The 22,456-nt window shown below is 35.7% G+C and overlaps 1 protein-coding gene across 3 annotated transcripts; it reads left to right on the top strand.

The window, feature by feature from the left end:
• Window positions 1-5,665: 5,665 nt before the first annotated feature.
• LOC132165365 (E3 ubiquitin-protein ligase RKP) lies at window positions 5,666-21,821 on the top strand. 3 transcript variants are annotated; one of them, XM_059575890.2, is made up of 11 exons: window positions 5,668-5,912; window positions 6,193-7,817; window positions 10,713-11,537; window positions 13,301-13,461; window positions 15,773-15,911; window positions 16,691-16,774; window positions 17,466-17,747; window positions 18,339-18,470; window positions 19,614-19,813; window positions 20,441-20,645; window positions 21,310-21,821. In XM_059575890.2, exons 2-11 carry the CDS (start codon window positions 6,330-6,332, stop codon window positions 21,604-21,606), a joined length of 3,813 nt encoding a protein of 1,270 aa, XP_059431873.2. In that variant the 5' UTR covers window positions 5,668-5,912; window positions 6,193-6,329; the 3' UTR covers window positions 21,607-21,821. The 3 variants fall into 3 exon arrangements, with proteins under 3 accessions (XP_059431875.2, XP_059431873.2, XP_059431874.2); XM_059575892.2 differs by lacking the exon at window positions 20,441-20,645 and having other exon boundaries at window positions 5,666-5,912; window positions 21,310-21,434; XM_059575891.2 differs by having other exon boundaries at window positions 5,668-7,817.
• The last annotated feature ends 635 nt before the right edge of the window (window positions 21,822-22,456 follow it).

Consider the following 22,456-nt stretch of genomic DNA (forward strand, 5'->3'; position numbering starts at 1 on the left):
AGAACAAGGAGCAAAACTATTTATGGTTGTGGATTTTACTTGCTGGGCCCCCTTTGGGCTCATTCAGTTTTATTTATTGTTTTCAGGTAGAAAGGACGCTGGAATAGAAGGCCGGAATAGGGGCGGGAATAATTATTAACTTTCAAAGTCTTTTCATATCAATTATTGTAATAATATGATATTCCGCAACTAAAGTTTAATGTTTTCTAATTTCGCTTGTAATAAAATCTCTTGAATACTATTTTATACGTTTGTTGTATCTTTTAAAATCAAGTACTCTGATAGACCTTATAGATCTTTGCAATAACTTTTGTTGTAAAATAAGAAAAGTGGCAAACTCAGCCTTAACGGGCTGAGGATGTTACAATAAGGCTCGAATTGGTAGTTATGCACATAATTTCTCATATTAATATTAAAAATTGATGATTTTTTTCTTTTTCTAATAGCATCATTTTATTATAAAATGATGCATATCATTTCTCTTCGAAACCAAGTGCCTTGTTGTATTGACTCGAGCTCCATACTTCGCTAGCCAGACTAAACAAATGCTCATATGCAAGCTGGCTTTTTGAGCCGTTTAAGAATACTTAAAGTTTAAATTTATAATAAAAAAATAAATTAAATAAAATATAAGAGCCAGCTCGTGAACTAGCTCAGCTCGATTTACTATGAGTTCGAGCTTGAGCTCGATTTTTTTGGCTCGTCCTTAAGCTCAGCTCGAGCTCGAGTAAAATTTAAACAAGCCGAGCCCAAACAAGGAAAGCTCGCTCAAGCTCGGCTCGTTTACAACCCTAGTTGTCGCACATTTTGCGATGTTTTGGGTTAGATGGTGAAAGATAAGAGGGAGTTACATGGAAAGACTTTAATGGAAAAAAAAATAAAAAAAATTGAATCCAACTTTTATGGATCAAGATTCCATACCAGTGTAAAGATACTGTAGATTCTCAAATTTATGTGAATTTAGGTTGTTTCTTGCATCCAACTACTTGAAAAATGTTACATATTAAAAATGTAAAATGTTATCGAGACAGTCAAAAAGAATTTTGATTAAAAAAAGTTTTTTCTTCACTTTTAAAGATACATTTCTTCCTTAGTAAATCAAAAGATAATTTTTTGCTCAAATTTTTTTTACGACATAAAGTGAAAAACCTGATGAAAATATATTCAATTCGCATTGGTAACATGTCGCATTTTTTACGTTTTTCGATGCAAAAAAATTATCTAAATTCACATAATTTAAAAATTTACACTTTCTTTGAAATTGTATGAAATCTTTATCCAACTTTTATAGCCTTAAAATTCATAACAGGGCATCTAAACTTAAAAGAGGAAGATAAGCACACAAGTTTTGTTGTGAGTGCACTTGTGAGGGTTGTGTCCCATATTAAGAAAACATAAAAGAAAATAGTGCTTAATATACTTAAGTGGACCTTAACCCATTAGCTTACATGTAAATAGTGTACTTTTGGTAAAAATACTTAAGTGGACCTTAACCCATTAGGCTTTTGGGTTAGAGTTGTGTTTAACTATGTATATTAATGTACTTTTGGTAAAAACTTCCTAACCGCTTTATCTCCTAACAAATGGTATCAGAGCCATAGTTACAAAGCCATGGTTTCTTACACCCGTCATGTTTAGAGTTGTATCTCCATCCACAACTCTTAACGTGAGACACTATTAAAAATGTAAAAAGACTCACAAGCGATGAATTGGGTCAATGTGAAGAGACTCACAAATGATGAGGAGATTGTTGTGAGTACATTTATGATGGTTGTGTCCTACATTGAGAAAAAAAAAATAGTGTTTAATATACTTAAGTGGACCTTAGCTCATTAGTTTAGACTTTTAGACTAGAGTTGTGTTCAACTAATATACTCTTGATAAAAATTATATAACCGCTTTATCTCGCAACGAGTTTCAATCCCCAAGTACTAAAAAATCTGACATTCATCGGTAACTATTTCTAAATGTACATCACATTAAAACATTTTATATAAAATAAAAAGTATTAATTAATTGTCTAAATTGCTAATACATTATCAGATAGCTACCCACTGACAGGTGAGTCTGGTGTGAAGTGTGAACTCGATCTCACACAGATACTTATCCTAAAAACAGTGCTTTTAATGGAGTGAGATCCACACCATTACTTGTCTTAATTGTTGACAATTTGAATAAATCATCTGTCAAGATAAAGTGATTGGAAAATTCAAATTTCTTTTAGCTTGTGTTTTATAATCAGTCCAAATTAATAGCAATTTGGATACTTAATTGTTATGATCACAATTAATTATAAAAAAAATAACAACCCCTTTGGTCCATGACGGAGCCACATTAAGCTTTGGCACCGCACCACAACAATAATAAAATATATATATATATATATATATATATATATATATTTTTTTTTTTTCTTTTCACCGACTCTAAGCGTAATTCTTAATCTACTTGTAATTTGGATATTTTGATTATTAAATGTTGAAAATATTTGTTGTTAAAATTTAAACATTTAATTAAAAAATTTGATTCAATTCTAAGGTTAATTTTTCATTGTATTTAAGTATTAGTGATTAGAAAAAGAAAAAGAAAAATAGAAAAAAACCAGCAACCCTATAATATAAATTGTTTGATTTGGCCACTGCCATTGGTTGCTTCCTGTCATAATCAGTAGTTTGACAGTAGCTGAAAGCCATCAACTTTCCATGTGACAAATCTTTGATTTAAAGAACGCCACATGTGACCTGTGAAAACAAAATTATCGAGCATTTTGTGGTGTTGAGAGCGTTTTAGATCAAAGGCAAAGGCAATCAATCAAACTATTCAGGTTTGACCAAAAACGCACGCGATGGACAAAGAGACGGAAACCGGCGGTTGATAATGATAACGGTATGGGGATCTAATACGCGCCTGGTGCGCAGTGCGCACTATGAGTGACCAAGGCCATCGATAGGAGAATCTAGTTGCTTAAGTGCGCATCTGGCGAACTGTAGCGTTATCGTGTGTAATATTCTTCCGGTGAGAATATCACCCGGGCCAATAATTAGGTGGATTTACTCGGACGCTATTTCCGCGCGCCCATATATATATATATATATATATATTTTGTTGCATTGGCATTTTTAAGTTATGGCAACAGTATTTTTTATAGTTATTTTAAACTAAATAATATCTAGTTAGTTATGTTGAATGAGTATTTTTATCCTTTTACTTTTTAAGAGGATAAAAATATCCTTCAAATATAACGAACTGAATGTTATCTAATTCAACACTTTTTTGTAAATAAAAAAGTAAAAATCAACCTGAATAAAATGTGAAGGCTTTGATCCAGGGACAGAACTAGCATTTAGAGTTTTGGGGGGGGACAAAAATAAAAAATTTAGGGGTAAATAGAGTTTGGGGGGGGGGCAAAATTAAAAAAATTGGGGGTATACTTTTAATTTTTAAAACATTTTAAGGATTTTTTTAAAAAATAAAAAAATAAAAATTGGGGACTGGCCCCCCCAAGGGGCTATCTAGTTCCGTCCCCGCTTTCAAGTTTTATCGACGCTAGACCAATACATGTCACTATTAAAGGATTGTTATTGCATGGTCATAGAAACCGCTCAACAATCCCAGTTTGCCAAATCATATTAACAAGAGGCTAACGGATTAATGCGGCACAATTAAAAGGCCGCTGAACAGCTAGGATCTCACTAAATGACACAAGCAAAGACCTACAACTTGATTAAAGTGTAATTGCTAAAGGCTTGTTTAAGATCACGAAACACTATTACTGATAATATATCGCTCATATTACAGTGGGCAATTGGTCATTATATAGTTATATATCTCAAATTAAATTATGTTGAGTAATTGGCTAGTATAACTATATAATGATGTACCCTAAATTAGATTATATAAGACAATTGACAAGTATTCTACCATATATCCTAGATCAGTACATGGTCATGTGCCTCAAATCAAATTATATTTGATAATTGACCAATATACGATCGTGTACCCTGGAGCAACCCCGCGTTGGGTGGTCAATCATAGTAGAATGGATAACCATAGTACGACCATAAGTTTTGTACCGAGCCATGACCACTTGTTGAGTGCATGTAAAAATCAACAAGTGTTGTTAGAGATGTTACAACCTTTACTATAAGTACCTTAAAATTAATGTGATAGTTTACATTGCACATGCCATGCTAACCATTAAAATGTGAACTGTCATGTGACAGTCTACATGACATTTAACATGTTTATAAACTAATGTGATAATCCATTTAACACTTTATCATGTCATCCACTAAAATATAGACTGCATGACAGTTTACGTGATACTTATTTTTATAAAGTGCGCACTATATATAAATTTGTAAGAGACTTATAGCAAAAACTATAGTATTTATTTTTAAAAAAATGAATTTAGTCAATTCATAAGGTCAGGTTGACAAATAATACAACCTACACAAATGGCAACTGAAATCAAGCATTTAATATTTGAACAAAAAAGAGAATAATGCTTGACTACAATGATATGCAATGATTGACCGGGACCTAAAGATATTACAATATGTACAACATATCTCATCCTGATGAAATTATTATAATGCTAAGTATATGTAACACAAGTTGATAAGGCCATTGTTTAGATTGTTTAGTGGGTATATTTTAAAATTATAATTTTGAGGGCTATATGTTTAATATTAATAAAAAGAGATTCTAACTATATATATTTTTTAAAAATGAAGGAAAAATTACAGTTTACCTTTCAAAGTTTAGGGCGATTTTTAATTCGACCTCCAATATTTCAATTTTTGCAATGCACTCTCTCAAATTTTCAAAATTTTGTAATTTGACAAATTTTATCCAAAACTTTTCATATTGTCCCTATTTTTTTATTTTTTATTTTTTATAAAAAATTAGGGTGGCCGTAGCCACCCCTTTGGTCGTTTGGCCATTTTTGCACCCAATATAGAAATTTTGGGATAAAATTGATCGAATTGCAAAAAATTAAAAGTTTAGGGAGGTGCATTGCAAAAATTGAACCATTGAAAGTTGAATTGAAAATCGCTCCAAGCTTTGGGGAGTAAAGTATAATTTTCTCAAAAATCAATTTAAAAACTTATAAACAAGAGGTTTAGCCCACCAAATCCATTGAAAAAAAAAAAAAAACTTAGCTTATGACTTATCACTTTTATAAAATTAACGTGATATATGACATTTATTTGGTCAACCATATATATATATATATATATATAAAGTTGCCACGTAAATGTATAAAAAAAATTGTAATAAAAAGTATGGGAATAATGGGATCCTAGCATTTTCAATTTCATTATGCGTGGTCTCGTTTTATTCAAGCTTATTTTGTTGTTTCTATCGGATCCATAGGAACGACTCCCAGCAAGCCACGCGTGCGGAAAATCCTTGCTTTTGGTCTGAGTATCACACACTAAAACCTTTTCCTTTGAAAGAAATTCAAAGCAGAGAAGGCTGACCGGGTAACAGGGGAACCAAAAACCAAAAAGATAAAGAAGTGCGAGTCGCTTCAAGGGCGGCTTTTACCCGGGTCGTATTTTAACTGTGGCAGCCAGGTCAGCAGCCCATGAGACCCCACAGGAGGTGGACACGTGTCGGTTGATTTTCTTCCTTTGGCTGAGTTTTGAGCCAGCGTGTGTCGGGGTGGCGCGCCTGCCTTGTGCCCGTGGGTTCGGTTCGCTCACATCTCCCAAACTTTTGGCGAACACTAGAAAGTCCAACACAGACGCACACAAATTACACAAATTCTCTCTCTCTCTCTCTCTCTCTCTCTCTAAAACTTCTCACTTAAAGTTTCTCAATCAACGGTTTCTGCAAAACCCTAGCATGGCACGGGCGCCTTTACTGTGCTGAAGCAACAAGAGAAGAATTTACGCCTCAGACCTGTGAGTTCCGAATTTTAAATTTTCATTTCATTTTTGTTTGGCTGCCGGGAAAACGAAGGGGAAACAAGGAGAAGGTTTTGCGTAATTTACTAAGCCAAGTGATTGTACTGGACTTAATTGAGAAGGTTTTTTTGTTGCTTTGGGGAGTTGTGTGAATTGGCAGTGTATATTTGCTGCTTTATCTTTTTTTGTTCGCCTTTAGTTTTCCCAGCAACCAAACGGTTCTACGCAGATTGTTTTTGCAATTAGAGTCATGTGTGTTGTGACTTGGAAATTTCAGGGTCAGGAGTATGGTAGTTGGACAGAGGTTCGAAGTGTTATTAGAAAGGATCAATATCTCTGGAGGATATTTGAATTTTGAAAATCTTTGATTGGGTGCTGTGTAAATTTGGGGGATAGTGGTTGTATAAATTGCTAATGGCAGAAGACGGCCTACGAATTGGTGGGCTTTCTTCTGGTTTGGCTGTGATATTGAATGATGAGGATGGTAGAGGGAATTCGTCGAAAACCCGTCTTGTTTCATATTGTGATGATTTTTGTCACCAATCCGTGGAGCGAACTCTTGAATATGTATTTGGTCTCCCTTACAAATCAATTGGTCCGTTGAGTAGTCCAATTCACAGTAATTTTGTTCGCTCTATTGTAAAGAATGAGTTCTCGAACTTTCATGCGAGCTCGGGTTCTTTGGTTAGAAATAGAGATGGACTTTGTATATTTGATAATGGATGTGGTCCCCATATTGTTGGTCTTGAAGATAGCAGCATTTGTGGTGATATAAGAATCATTAAGTCACCTTTGCTTGTAGAGAGCTTAGCCATGTTCAGTAGTGTCAGGGCTAATGTCTGTGTTTCGAAAGGGAAATGGATGTATGAAGTTATCTTAGAAACTTCAGGTATACAACAGCTTGGATGGGTGACTCTTTCTTGCCCTTTTACTGACCATAAGGGCGTTGGTGATGCTGATGATTCGTATGCATTTGATGGAAGAAGGGTTAAGAAATGGAATAAGGAAGCTGAGCCATATGGTCAGCCGTGGGTTGTTGGTGATGTCATTGGATGCTGCATAGATTTGGATAATGATGAGATTTCATTCTTCAGGAATGGCCTTTCACTTGGAGTGGCATTTCATGAAATTCGCAAGATGGGGTATTATCCAGCAATTTCTCTTTCTCAAGGTGAACGATGTGAATTAAATTTTGGGTCCCGCCCCTTTAAATACCCGATTGAAGGCTACCTTCCCTTTCAAGCACCTTCCTCTGTAACTTCTTTTGCTTCTCAGTTACTGGGGTGCTTGTCAAGGCTGTTGAATTTGCAAAGTTTTGAGCGGGCTGAGCATTCTTCTGTTGAGAAATTGAGGAGATTGAGGAGATTTGTTTCATTTGAAGAGATTTTTGATCCTGTATCTCATGGGCTATGTGAGGAGCTTTTCTCTATACTTGAAGCAGATGCTGGGAGCATGGAATATATAGGCTGGGGTCCATTTCTGTCAGTCATGATGGAGGCATTTGGCATGCAGGCACCACATGATTATTCAAGTTTGGATAAGGCTGTTGATGTCTTTCTAGAATTTGAAGGATCCCATCTGCTATTTGAGCACCTGATAAATGCCCTCTCATGTGGTTGCAAAACAGCTTCATTGGTTCTAACAGAGTGCCCATATTCAGGATCATATTCATATCTTGCATTGGCATGTCACATCTTAAGACGAGAAGAATTGATGGTGCTTTGGTGGAAGTCATCAGATTTTGAATTCTTGTTTGAAGGATTTCTGTCAAGGAAGGCTCCAAACAAACAGGATCTTGAGTGTATTATGCCTTCTGTTTGGTGGCCTGGTTCATGTGAGGATGTTTCCTACGAGAGTGGCATGATTTTGACAACTACTGCTTTGTCCAAAGCAGTCATTAAGGTGCATTTTCAACTGCATTTATATGTCCAATTTACTATATTTGAGTAGGTGAGCTATCTTAGATCCAAAATGAGAAAAAATGATCAAGGGAGGGAAAAAAAATATTTCCTGAACTTTAATCGTATAATATCAAGTGTAGAAGTATGCAGATGTTAGTTAAGCAACATGTAGATAAACTACCCCACACTTCATTATAGTAACCCTGTAAGAATCTTCTATTATAATAACATCCCAGAATTTGCCCTCATCATCTAATTTAGCTTGCAGTTCAATAACATTCTTGAATTTGGCCTTAGTATCTTATTTGGCTTGCACTTGTTTATAACATTTTTCATGCATAACGGATGACAAAATGAACCAGAAATTCATGGGTTAATATTGTTGGTTGTGGCCAGCGTTATAAGTTGAAATGGGAATATAAAGACATTTTTTTTTACGTATGGTAAGTGAATGGAGATACTTGTTTGACCTACTAATGCTTTTAATTGGTTGGAAGTAAGTAGATAATTGAAAATGGGTGACACATAGTGACATAGAAAATCTGGCCTTGAAATACCAAATACAAAACAACATATCTGTAGGACAGAGTTGGTCTTGTGCTGATAACTGTTGAAAGTTACCCAAAAATATCGAGCATACAATTACTTGACAGGAAATACCCTATGTGAAAGGGCAAGAATGTAAAACCACTAGTATGAGCTCATACTTCAAACTTTCTGCCGTTAAAATTGTCCTTTGACTTCCTGTGTGCTAGGTTTGTGCCTCTTTGCACTTTTTAATGAGATTAAATTACTTATAAAAAAAAAACAAAAATTTTGTTCTTCTGAGTTGCCGTTTCCATCCAATTTGTCAACAACCTTAGCAATACGTCTTCAACTTAAATTTGAATTTTATATTAATTTTCCTACAATAATTTGTGTTCTAGATGACATCATTGTGTTATGTTTATTCATTTGAAACTCCTGTTCTAAGATATTAATGGTAATTACCACCAACGATCTTTGAGCTAAATGGCTCCTTCACTCTATATAAGAATATAGTAGTAGGTGAGTTCACGGGTTCAAGTTTTATGTGGTGCTTGAGTTATTTACCTGTAAGAAAACGAAAATTATATGCACCTCTATTGCTCTTTTGCCCCCTGCAAGACACTAACATTTATCAAATAAAACTAACAGGATCTTTTGCTGCTCTCAGCAGACATTCCTAGAAACTGGTTGTACTGTTAAAAATACCAGTTTTCCCCTTAAAATTGCAACCACCATTAATTTTATATTTAGTAACCTTTAGGAGCTAAAATTATTTGAGGAAGCTTGTTCCTAAATAGTTTGACACTCCAACTAATTTCCCCACAAACACGTCCTTTCTAACCAATAGGTCCTCATTCAGTTCAGGAACTTTCTTTATTCTGTTTGAATTACAACTCTAATTTCCTGAAGCCTATGCTGGCATCATCAAGCAGGAGCATTCATGCATAAACTTTGTAGGAAGCGTTAAGGGAAAATTTGGTATTTTAAACCAAGCTAATGTGGAATTACCAGACATTTTTTTTGTTAAGTAACTGACTCCAAGGGGAGGGAAAATGGAAGATTCGATCTAGTGACCTTAATTTCATGAGACGTGGTTTCATTGTTCAATTTCTGTATGTTCTTGACCCATGGAAGATATGTTTGAAGTTTCTGTTGCAACTCTTTAAATTTCTTCATATTTGCCATTATTTTTTGGGAGCAAGGAAATTAGGCATCACTAGGGAAAGATAGAAGGGTTTTTTTTTTTTTTTTTTCCCATAAGATCCAGCTTTGCCTATCCTTTTTTATTTTTTACTCTATTGAGCTTATTTTTCTAAGAGATAATATGACTTTCATTCATTGTTTCTCTAAAACTTCAGACTCTGCAATGAGGCGAGGATCAATATGCATAGGTAGTATACATGAGAGACACCCAACTAAGGAGAGGAAGAAGAACACAAATCCAGAAACTCTAGGAAAGTAGAAAATAGAGGTTTATTGTGAGCAGCCATCTGAACATAGACGGATTTGAACATAATAGCTTTTAACTTGATCACCAAACTCTCGCAATCTTCAAAATTTCGCGCATTGCGTTCCTGCCAAATACATCACATGAAGCACCTTGTTCATCTTGATATACTGATTTTTGTTACCTTCTATATCTCGCAATAATCTTTTCATCTCCCTACTTGATCTAATTTTTTTGATTGCCATTAATAATCAGTAAAAGTTGGCATGGTACCTTGGTATAGCACATTGACAAGATATGGCATGTGACACATGCACAATTCTCTGCCTTTTTTTATTTTATTTTTATGGTTAAAGATACTGCTAATCTATTATGTGTCAGCTTACTTATTGTTTAATATTGGACTGACCAGATATTTGGTCCATGATTAACGTAAAATGATGTCAAAATGACATGATTCCTATGTTTGTTTGAATGTCATCAAAAGGACCCAGTTGCCGTGTTGCTCCCTCGAATAAATGTTTAATATAAATTTAACCAATTAGTTGAGTGCAGTGTTTTGTAATTTTGCTCATACTGATGAAGTTGTGAAAAACTGCACTATTGCGGGACAAGTAGAAGGCAAGTGTGGATTGGTCATATTTGCTCGAGACATTGAAAGTATGACTGTTTTCCAAAAAATAACACTGCCAAAAATTGGGCATGGTTCGAATTCTGTGTCACATTGCTGCGAAGATAATTAGTTTCATGTTAAAGCATTGAAGTAACATGTATTTTGTCTTTCTGTTTGCAAATTTGATCTTTGACTTTGATGGCAAATTCCCTCTTCCGGCTGTGGTGCAAAATTGTGGGGATTACTTTTGTTTTGGATGTGATTTCCTGTATTAATTCGTAACTGATAAAAACCTATTTTATTTGCAGATAGAGGAGAAGCATAGGGACCTCTGTTGCTTGGTCATTCAATTCATACCACCTCTAACTCCTCCTCAGTTGCCTGGTTCAGTTTTTAGGACATTCTTACAGAATCTTTTATTAAAAAATGGAGGAGCAGATCGTAATGTACTACCTCCGGGAGTTTCAAGCAACTCGGTTCTTGTTTCTTTGTACACAGTTATACTCCATTTTCTGTCCGAAGGATTTGGCATTAGGGATATCTGTGGCTGGTTGAATAGCTGCGAAACCATTGATCCCAGTGTTGGTTTTCTTCATAGAGGTGGTCAACAAAGTTTTCCCTTATACTTATTTTTAAGAAATGATCCACATCGAACTGACATATCGAGGCTTGGAGGATCATTCAGTCATCTATTGAAATCAAATCCTGCAAATAATGAGGAAGCAGAAGTGATCCGGTGGGAGGAAGGCTGTATGGATGACGAAGAAACCAGAGTAACTCATTCAACCAGGCAGAAACCATGTTGTTGTTCAACGTCAAGTTATGATGACTTGACAAGAATCTCAAAGGATCCAGTTAGATACACATCCAAAAGTTCTGGTCATTGCAACCATATTCCAGAGAGATCTGCTCATGTTGCTGCAGAATGTAGTGCTGGAAGTTTGAATGATGAGATTGCGAATAAACCTAGCTCCAGTGATCAATCTGAATCTGAATTTGGTTATCGCCCAGTACAGCATGTGATGAATGTACCTAGGGAAAGTAATATGTCTTCAGCTACACTACGAGAAGAAGAGCTTTTAGATGCTTTGCTGTTGTTGTATCACATTGGTCTTGCACCGAACTTTAAGCAGGTGAGCTAACCGCGGGGAAATTTTTATTCTTTAAAGAATACAGGAGTTTTATTGTAGATTAATGTTTTTTATTTTCTCAAGCTTGTAAACCAGTTTCTATATTGATCTTGACTGTGATATGACTTGGTTTTGTCTGAAATCCATTAAATGTCTCAAAAATATTAAAGTAAATATGCATTGACAAGGAAAAAATGAGAAAAAACAAAAAGATAGTAAGAATTAAATAGATAAAGCAGTTGCATATTTAGATTTGTTAAAGATGGAAGGTCCAAGTCACTATGGACTTTTACGACCATTGGCACAATATATATATTTTTAAATAGTACAAAACATCCTATTATTATTATTATAGTATAGGGTTAACTGTAATTTTGAACACTTAATGAATCTTAAAAAAACATTTTTAAAGGTTTAGTAATGTTGGAGCAAATTTCTGATATCATTGTAATTACACTCTTTTCGTAAAAAAATAATAGAAAAATTTCATCTGATCTTGTGGAAATGTTCACTGCTTTCGATTAAATTTGAATTTGACCGTCCATTTCTTCAAGAGTTCGTATCTTATGCTGAAATATAGCGGGAATGAAGGTAGGGTAGTTACTGGTGGCCTTCTATCATGTGTATAATTCATGTTGTGTTACTAGCTAGGTATCTTGTATACTTCTTGTGTACTTAGGGGTGCTTTATGCTTTTAATAATATTTCGATTACTTATTAAAAAATAATTCATGTTGTGTTTATCTCTTGGCCGTGCTTATGATTACTAGCTTTAGATTAGCTGTATCCGTTGGTTGAAGGCTACTGTGATCAAGATATATCTAGTAATACCTCTTTGTTTAGGTTGAATTTTGATACCATGTAGGTTGGATCTTACTAGAGGTAAAATTTGGCCATTTTTCACGCCAATGCAACTTAGAAAGCCAATCTTATGTTGCAGCATACAAATTTTGAAGTGGACATGTTTAAAAATTGCGTGCCACCCATCTTACTCCTTTGGTTGACTTCTCAATGTCCTTCAGTTTCCTTTTAGTTGAATGGATGACCATTTTGTATCAACTTTCCTGTAATTGTTACATTCTTAGTCCTATATTTAAGATATACTCTGTCTAGTTTCTACATCTGTCTACTTTTCTGAGTATGTCATGTCTGAAAACTCTTGGTCGTGTTAGAGTCCTTGTTATCTATTGTGTGATAAATTTTGAACATTTGAAGAAACATGCTAAACTTTCTGATCTTCAGGTTTCTAGTGTTGCAATGTATGAAATATCATAGCCATGTCAAAATTGTTACATAGTTGTTTGTTCAGTATAGGAAGTGTGCCTAACTTGATTATTGATTTTGTTATTATGCTATCTTACTTGTTTTTGCATAATTTATATATAACTACTGATATCGAACTTAAAATGGTGATATGTTGATTTAGAGTAGCTTCTGCATGGCTGTTATACCTTTGCATAAGTTGTGTTTCCATAGGTGAAGCTAACTTTTTGATGATTTATGCCATGCCTGGTTATTTTAAAGTATTTCTTGAATTGAGCATTTGTTTTAGTTTGAACAGTAAAGTATTCTGTGTTTGGTTCTCCAACTTTTCATTTGCTGTGTGTGTGAATATATATATATAATATGTGAAGCATTTTCCTTCTGTCCGCTGCCCAAGACCTTTCACTTATGCACTGTCCTGTTACTTGTTAATTTGACCTGTGGTTGTTACATGATGTTTTTGGAATATTTTGAATTACCTGAAATAAATTCTTCTGATTGTAGGCGTCATATTACATGTCTCATCAGTTGCAGTCGATCTCTGTTCTGGATGAAACTGATAAACAAATAAGAGAAGGAACTTGCAGTGAGCAATTAAAGCGTTTGAAAGAAGCTCGCAACTTTTACCGTGAAGAAGTTATTGACTGTGTGAGACATTGTGCATGGTAAGATGAGCATGAGGAACTGTTTGTCAAGTTCAATTTGGCTTTTATTTATTATTTACCTCCCTTATTTTATTATATTTTTTAAATCTGTTTATTAACGTTTTCCTGGTCATGGGCTTTTTCGCTAGAATTTCCACAGCTTTTTTATTATTAGGCTATAGATTAATATTCATAAGTAACTTTAAGCAGCTTGTTAGACTTGTAATTGAATTCGGATTTATTAAATTTGGTGTTATGTGTACTATTTTGTAATTGCAGTTCAAATACTCTTGTTCTGGTTCTTAATCTGTTTGTGGGTTTATGTAACAATGCATATCATCTATACTCGCCATCATTTTATTTTTGTGGCGCATGTTTCTATTGATAAGTTGGTAGCTCAGAATTTTCTGCTTAGAATACCATCATCTCTTCTATTTTTTCTTCCTTATTTGGGCCCTTAAGTTAAAAAAAACAAAAGAGTTCTGAAGTTATTATTTCTGTCACAATTTGTTTTCCTTACTAAAACCTGTTAGAGAAGTTGGACATTGGTTAAAAAAGAGTTCAAAAGGGAATAAGGCAATAGTTTCTGATTATGATATTTTGATGAAGATGACGATTGTGAGATGGGGGCTTTACCGTATGGCCTATATACTTTTAAACCAAACTATTGTAGTTTGTTTCTTTCTGTTCAGTTGTTGCCAATTTTTTTTTTTTTTGGCTAATTGCGGCTTGTTTATTTAGCTTCTGAATTGGTTGGTAATTTGCAACAATTTCAATGTATTAAGCCTTTTTAGATGGACATGTTCTTGCTCTTTTCAGTAAATGCTTTTGTTTTTTTAAAGGCACTGGTTTGGCTTGGTGTCATGTACGGCCCCAATGATTTTTTCTTTGGTTGGGGGGAGGACAAAGGTAGTAGTGACCAAGGATGCCTAGTTTCATGCTAATATGCTATGATATTTAGACATAATTGTGTGCTTCAGACTTTAGACTGTTGTGGATTCTTTTATTGATTATCATCTATGCCCTTTTTGTAAATTTGTTACTGAGCAGATGTTTTGGGTACATATGTTATCTGATTAACACTTTATTTATTTTTTTTAGAAGTAATGCGAATTATATTAGAAACAGTGTAAGGCGCCCCTGTGTATATACACAGTATACAAGAAAAGCGCAACTAAACACCGGCCCAATCCAAACAAAAATCCTATAGAACACCGAAACCCTAGGCCCTAATACTCAAAACCCGCAATCTTATCCTCCCGATAATGCTCCCCATCAAGGGCAAAAAGGAATGCCAGTCTTTTCCTCATGTCCCTTGGTGCCGAACCCCACCTTGGAGCAAAGCAAAGACCACTCCAAAGGAGAGAAAGCAAGAACACTAACAGAATCCTCATCCATCCCTTCCCCGAGAACACTGTCTAGCGCCGAAGAAGAATGAGATGGTCTCGGATCACCGCGAGCTTCCGGAGAAGAAGGAATGAACTCGACTCGAGGAAACACCTCCTGAGAAAACCCATATCAGCACAAGCCTTCGACTCCCTCTTATCCTTTTTTTTTTGAGCTTATAAAACATCAAGGGCTTAGGCATCTTTTGGGAGGATTCTACTGAAGCAGTCTGCAAAGACTGAATAGGGCTACCCCAAGCCCAATGCTAAGCGGCAGAAACCCACCCTGCCAGACCCCTTCAATACTCTTGGTCGCTGGTGAATGCTGAACAACAACCTCCGACGCAGACACCAGAGCAACACCTGCTATGAATGCCGGATCTGAAACTAAGGGCTGAGGAGAGAAAAACAAACACCCACCGGCGAGATCTGACCTCACCGGAGAAGAACCACGCTGTTGGAAGACAAGACCCATGGTTGCAGGCTCCACGCACTGGAAAACACCACCATGGGCTACCACCGGAGAGGAACCCGTTGAAGGCCCAAGACCCGCTTCAGGACCCGATACCAACCCAGGGCCCGAGTCTGCAGAGCCCACAACAGAGGAAGAACATGACTTGAGAAAACCTCGCTGGAGAGAACCCCAGGAGGAAGAAACCAGGAAAATTTCTCCCAATACTTTATTATGATATTGGAAAACGAAAAACATTAGAGCTTGTATGAGGAGATATGGTCTTTAGTGTGACGTTGATTCTTTTCTTATGCCTATACATGTATATCTATATTTAGGGTGCCCTTCTAGTAGTTGGGGGGGAGTGTTGAAAAGTTGGGGAAAGTGATAGTTCACCTTGTGATTTGAAAAACTTTGTTTGTGTTTGCACTTTTTTTTTTCTTCTGATGAATAATTTGCACACTCAGTTTCTAATTGTTACTGTCATGCTCTACAGGTATCGCATTTCTCTATTTTCTCAATGGAAGCAGAGAGGGATGTATGCAATGTGCATGTGGATTGTCCAGTTGCTTCTGGTTCTTAGCAAAGTGGATTCGGTGTTTGTTTACATCCCTGAATTTTATTTGGAAGCCCTGGTATATAGAATCTTTATTCAACATGAATTTGTGTAAAAAAATCATTTTATATGAGAGTTGTATGGTATGTTGATTGTTTATTTTATTTTACCTTGTTGCATTAAACATATAGAAAACTCATTTCTATGCCCTTCTTTCTTCCATTGCAAAGTGCATATCATAACAAAATATATTTGCATCTCTTGGTAGAAGTATATCAAATCAATGCAAACTGCAGTGAGCTTGAAGAGGATAGTTTTGGGGCTGCATTAGGATGTTATGGAGTTGCCTCATGAAATTGCAGTTGAGATTCAAAGATAATGAGTCTTTTCCCCCTCGCACCCCAACCCCTCTCTCTCTCTCTCTCTCACATGTTTGTATCAGCACACTACAAAGGCTAGATGTTCACCGCTGTTTGTGTACATGTAAGAATGCTCTGCTTTGCACTGCATGCATACATACAGAGGCACAAAATCACATATGTATACTTACATTTCTACATGAACGCATGCAAATAGTTCACTCTTTATTTGTCTTAAGCCATTTTTGCATACATGACTTTGTTCTCTTTTCATTCTTTTTGTTGTGTTCTGAAAAGAATGAAGAGATTTGTGTGTTATGTCAAAGGATTTAGACATACCACATATAGCTAGTAGTTATCAACTCTTTATTAGCTCTTTTTTGGATAACATTCATATTTTGCTTGATCTTAATTTCACCTAATCTGTATGTATAATGGCTTTATGACATTTAATTTCCACTAACCTTGGTATATATTGCTATTCTATTTGCTGTCACAGGTTGATTGCTTTCATGTGTTGCGTAAGAGTGATCCTCCATTCATTTCCCCTGCAATATTTGTCAAACACGGACTTGCTTCATTTGTATGTTTCATCTGTTAATCTTCTTCTTGTTCGTTTTGCTATTCTGAGTATAATTTGGCATGAAAATAGTATATACTGAATAATATGAATGTGTGCTGGTAGCAATTTTGGGTAACCTATTGCTGGATTATTGGCTACTGGGATCCCTAAAGGACGGAGGGAAAAGCATTTATACCAATTTTTTTTTATAAAAAAAAAAAAAAAAAAAAACATACTTAAAAACCTGTATGGCAGTCACGGCAAATGTAATATTCAGCAAGAAGGATGTGTGAATCCTTTGATGTTGATAGGATCTTGGTTGCCAATAACCTCTTGACGTGCAACATGAATGATAAAAAGAATAATAGGTTAGTTTTCATGAAAACATCTACTACACATACTTACTAATTTTCCATATCCTAAACAAAGCAACAAAATTTCAGAAAGCTTCTTTACTTTTCCATAAGAGTCTTTCTTATTATTTTGAAACAATATCCATGGTTTGTTTTGACCTGCTGTGCCTACATGCAGTGTTGGAATTATTATGATATGCACATATGATACATGACTTCTGACAAGTCTATATCTGACTTATGCTACTACTTCGGCGTATTATTCAGGCAACAGATTCATAATGTGCTTTATTAGGAACATTAAATGTATTCAATAATATGAGTCAGATAAGTTATACCTTAGTTGTCTTGTTGATCAGGTCACCTTTGTTGTTACGCACTTCAATGACCCAAGGATATCAAGTTCAGATCTTAGGGATCTTCTCCTTCAATCTATATCGGTCCTGGTACAGTACAAGGAATATTTGGCTGCTTTTGAGAGCAATGAAGCAGCAGTCCAGAGGTTGCCAAAAGCTTTGCTGTCGGCATTTGATCAGAGATCCTGGATCCCAGTAACCAACATTCTTCTGCGACTGTGTAGGAGTTCTGCCTTTGGTTCTTCCAAGCATGGGGAATCGTCATCTTCGTCAGTAGTTTTCCAGGTGAATGGTGATCTTTTTTTTTTTTTTTTTTTTTTTTTTAAAGCTGTAATTATAATGATTTTTTTTAGGGTTAATAACTTTTTTGGTACCTGGGTTTTGAAGTTTTTTATTTTTTCCCCTAGGTTTTAAAATATGACAAAATTAGTATCTTAGATTTTGGAAAAGACTGAATCACCACCTCCAGTTTGAAAAATTCGGCCACCCTCAGTTTAACCTCCAAGGCCGGCCAGGGGTGGTTCGGCCACCCCCAAGGGCCAAAAAGGGGGGGGCCGAAACCACCCCCATGGCACTTGAGCCACCCCCAGACCGGCTTGAGCCACCCCTAAGGTCAAACTGCGGGTTTTGGCCACCCCCATAGAATTTTTCAAACTGGAGGTAGTGATTCGGTCTTTTCCAAAATCTGAGATACTAGTTTTGTTATGTTTTAAAACCTAAAGGGGAAAGTTAGAAAACCTCAAAACCCAGGTACCAAAAAAGTTATTGACCTTTTTTTTTATTTGTATCTAGATACCTTTTCTATTCTCTCTCTCTCTTCTCCAGAGTACCTTTTGACGCTTTTATTTTTTGTTGTTGGCCTCTTCATCCATAAAGAGATTGCTACAGGAAGCCTGCATCAATGACGAAGAGCTGTTCTCAGCTTTTCTCAACCGCCTATTTAACACTCTCAGCTGGACAATGACTGAATTCTCAGTTTCCATTCGAGAAATGCAAGAAAAGTTCCAGGTATGGCTAATCTTGTCCCTACAGAGACATGACACTTTCTTTCTCTATCCTATTAATTAATTTTTTGTTTGTTTCGAAACCTGTTTATTATGGAGAATATATTTATATATATAATTGACAAATTTTATGAAAAGTGTGAGGTGTCCCTAAGTACACAGTGAGGATACAAAAGGAAACACCTAACTAGAAATAGCAAAAAACACCCCCATACTATCCCCAAAACCCCAAGGAAAGGTCCATCAGATGATATTTTCTTCTCATTTCATACAATACACATGAGTTGTATTGTGCATAAAGGACTTATAAAAAAAAAGAAAAAAGGTGTATTGTGCATAAAGGACTTTTGACAGCACTGCGGTGAGCATTACAGTAAAGGTGAAAGGACTTAAAAGAACTCCCCCCCCCCCCGCCCCCATACTATTTTTTGGAGTATCACAAACAAATAGGAGTAGGTATAAGTGGGAGAACAGGGACCTGGAACCATCCTGCATCTAGATTTCGTGAACCACCTAGTTTAGGGTGGACAATCTGAAACCATTTGTTGTGAACCAGGAAAGCTACAATAATCATTTTTGCACATATTTTTCTTGTCCTTTTTCTTCCTTGCTTTCCACCTGTTTTTAGCATTGGGATGTTATGTGCAAAGGATAAAGTGGTAACTTTGAATATATAAGATTCTCGCGGTACTGCAGAAACTAGCAAATAAATGGATTATAAGTCTTCAAATGTATATATAATTTTTGAACATGCTTACCATGGACATGACTGAAAATTAGAGTTTCGAAGTAGGGAAATATCAAATAACCAAGCATTCACATGCAAAATGATATTCTACTATCGTGTACAAGGGCTTGCCTTTTCTCTTTGATAAATTATTATTCAATAAATGTATACAATTGATTGGATTAAATAATTGTAGTAGATCACACGTAATTGTTGGTATGGTATATTGAAGGTTAATTATTTGAGGAATACTTCTGAGGTTTGACAAGCTTAGTAATTTATAGTAGTTCCTGAAATGCATTTTTCTGGCAAGTACAGATTCGTTCCTTGTTGTTTTAACCATTCCCCTTTCCCCTTTTCCTTCCAACATTTTTCTCCTCCTATTCTCCGTTATGTAATTGTCATAAAACATTCGTGCAGGTACCAGAGTTTCAGCAAAGAAAATGCACTGTCATATTTGATCTCTCCTGCAATCTTGCTAGGATATTGGAGTTCTGTACCCGTGAAATCCCTCAAGCATTCCTGTTGGGAACTGATACAAATCTTCGACGGCTAACTGAACTGATTGTCTTTATTCTGAACCACATAACTTCAGCCGCAGATGCTGAGTTTTTTGACTTGTGAGTTTCTGTGCTAGTGTATACAAACCCATGCTGTTCCTCTCCCAGTTTTCCATTTCCTGATTTAAGTTATGAATCTTTTCAAGTTTACCATTATTTTGTTGCTCTTAAAAAGAAAAATCTTTTTTGCTTGCCAGATGAGGAGCTATCTCTAAGGGATTTATAGTCTATAAGGGTCACTTAAGTGTTGCATTTACAATTTCAATCTTTCTTTTTTTTTGGCCAATTATATTTTCTTGATCTTTTATGTTTCTCGTAGTTCTGAACTTGGATGAAGTACTCTTCCCACTCTTCAAATGTATGGGCATTTTGATTGTTGTTTCTTTTTACAAAGTAAACTTCCCTATAATTTAACTTGATCTACTCAACTAAAACTTAATCCCAACTAATTGGGGTGGCTGTGTGGATCCTACTATGTCACTCGGCCTTATTTGTGGCCATGTCCCCATCTACGTCTTTAACAATCGTGTCTTTCCTTTTTAATTTCTATTCATTGCCATTTCATTCACAATTAGTGCTATCAGCTCCTTTTCATGAATGACTTCAATTCTTAACCTAAGATGATCAATTGCTGCAATTAAAAGGGAAGTTTTGAATTTTCTCTCATATTGTTGCATGTTAACACAGGTCCCTTAGACGACACGGTCATTCTTTAGAGAAAGTGAACCGAGGCATGATATTGGCACCTCTTGTGGGGATCATCTTGAATTTGTTGGATGCTAGTTCTAGTACAGAGTGCAGGGAACACAATGATGTTGTGGGAATCTTTGCAAGCATGGACTGCCCTAAAACTGTTCATTATGGTTTCCAGTATCTCTTGGATTACAACTGGGTTAGTTCTTGACTGCTTCTGTGTGTGTGTGTGAGAGAGAGAGAGAGAGAGAGAGAGAGAGAGGTAATGCATGTATATTGTTATTGGTGAGAATTATAAGCTTTTCCCAACAGCTGGAAAACAGTTTTAGTTTGTGATATTTAAGATTGCCACTTAGAAGAAATAGACTAAGAATATAAAAACCTCTTCTTATCTCTCCTGTCATGCCAATTCTTCTGGTCCAGTTGCTTACTGCTATCATAAATTCACCTCTTCCCTTAACTTTGTTCTCATAATATTTGACTAATTGCAAATGTATAAACTCTGCTGGTAAATTATCTAAACTTATCCAGATCCAAATTTTGTTATTTCATGACAACCGCTGGCCTCAATGTTTGTTGGACGTTTGTCACATTCCCTTTTTCCCTAATTCTTGTAAACTTGGATTAAACTTGTTCAGGGTTTCTACTTGGCATTTGCATTAGCTTGTTTTCATAAACATGTGGTGAGCGTGAGTTAACGTCAATATTGGTGGGCGGAATAACTTGTGTTCTCATGTAATTTGTGTGCTCGGCTTGCCCTAATCTTGATGGCTTGAAGCATCTGGAAAAAAGAATATTTGTTAAGACGAAGGTTTGTGATTGGAATTTACACCTTATGCTCATGTTCTTTGATTTCTTTTCAGGCTGGATCGTTCAGGGGGGATGCTTATGTAGGAAAACTCGGGCAGCTAGAGAAATTTGCAAGCATCCTTATCAGCCGGACAGAGTCACAAGTTGATACAATAGGATATGGGGGAGAAACTGAGATGGATGATAGCGCGTGCTGCATCTGTTATGCCAGTGAGGCCGATGCCCAGTTTGTGCCTTGTTCACATAGATCTTGTCATGGCTGTATAACCAGGCATCTTTTAAATTGCCAGAGATGTTTCTTTTGCAATGCAACAGTCATGGAGGTTGTCAGGATTAGCAATGGACTCTAAGCTGGCTGACCAGCAATGAGCCAGTCGCCGTTAAAGCTTGAGCCCAGAATTTGTTGGATATAGTCTTTGGGGTTGGGGGAGATTCTCGTGGGCTTTGTAGGTAGTTGGGGGAGAGTCGGAGATAGTCTCCTGGGGTTCTATAAGAATTTTGTAGGTAGTCTGGAGAGCATTATTCTGTAAATATGAGATGTAAATGGAAAGGAAATTTCTCTCTCTCTCTCTCTCTCACTCTCAAAATGTTTTCAGAAAGGTGTCTCAGTTGAGAAAGTATATACTATGGCTCTTTGCCTCGCACGCAGAGGATACACCTAGCTAGGACAAGTTATGTAACCTTGATGTAAATAAGTAGTAGTGCTGAAGAAGGGTGTTTGGCATTAGTATGTAACTTTCATGAAAATCTTTTGAAGGAGAAATCTTCTACTAGAGGAAGTTTTCAGAAAAAAAAATACTTGTGTTTTTTCTATTTTTGATTTTAGGATATTAGTTTTCAAATTTTTTTTATTTTTATTTTTCACTGTCAGGCCCACCTCTGCAATGCATGGCATTCTATCTTATTTTCCATCAAATTGAGAATAGATAGCGTCTAAAATTAATCAAAAGCGCAATGACTTATTTATTCTTTTTTATTAGTTGAGAAAAAATATTACGAGGGTATTAATAGTAATTTATTATCTAAAGACAAAAAAAAAACATGAAAAATGAAGTTAATGTCTACTCAAAACATTATTTTTTTTCTTTTTCAATTCTGGCTATATTCTTTAGTTAAGAGATTACCAAACACATTTTTCAAAAAAAAAAGAAGAAGCTGTTTTTCCATTTTCTTTCTTGAAAATAATTTGCAAAACCAAAA

The sequence above is a fragment of the Corylus avellana genome, chromosome 11 (genome assembly GCF_965113065.1).
Source record: "Corylus avellana chromosome 11, dhCorAvel1.hap1.2, whole genome shotgun sequence".
Taxonomy (NCBI): Eukaryota; Viridiplantae; Streptophyta; class Magnoliopsida; order Fagales; family Betulaceae; genus Corylus; species Corylus avellana.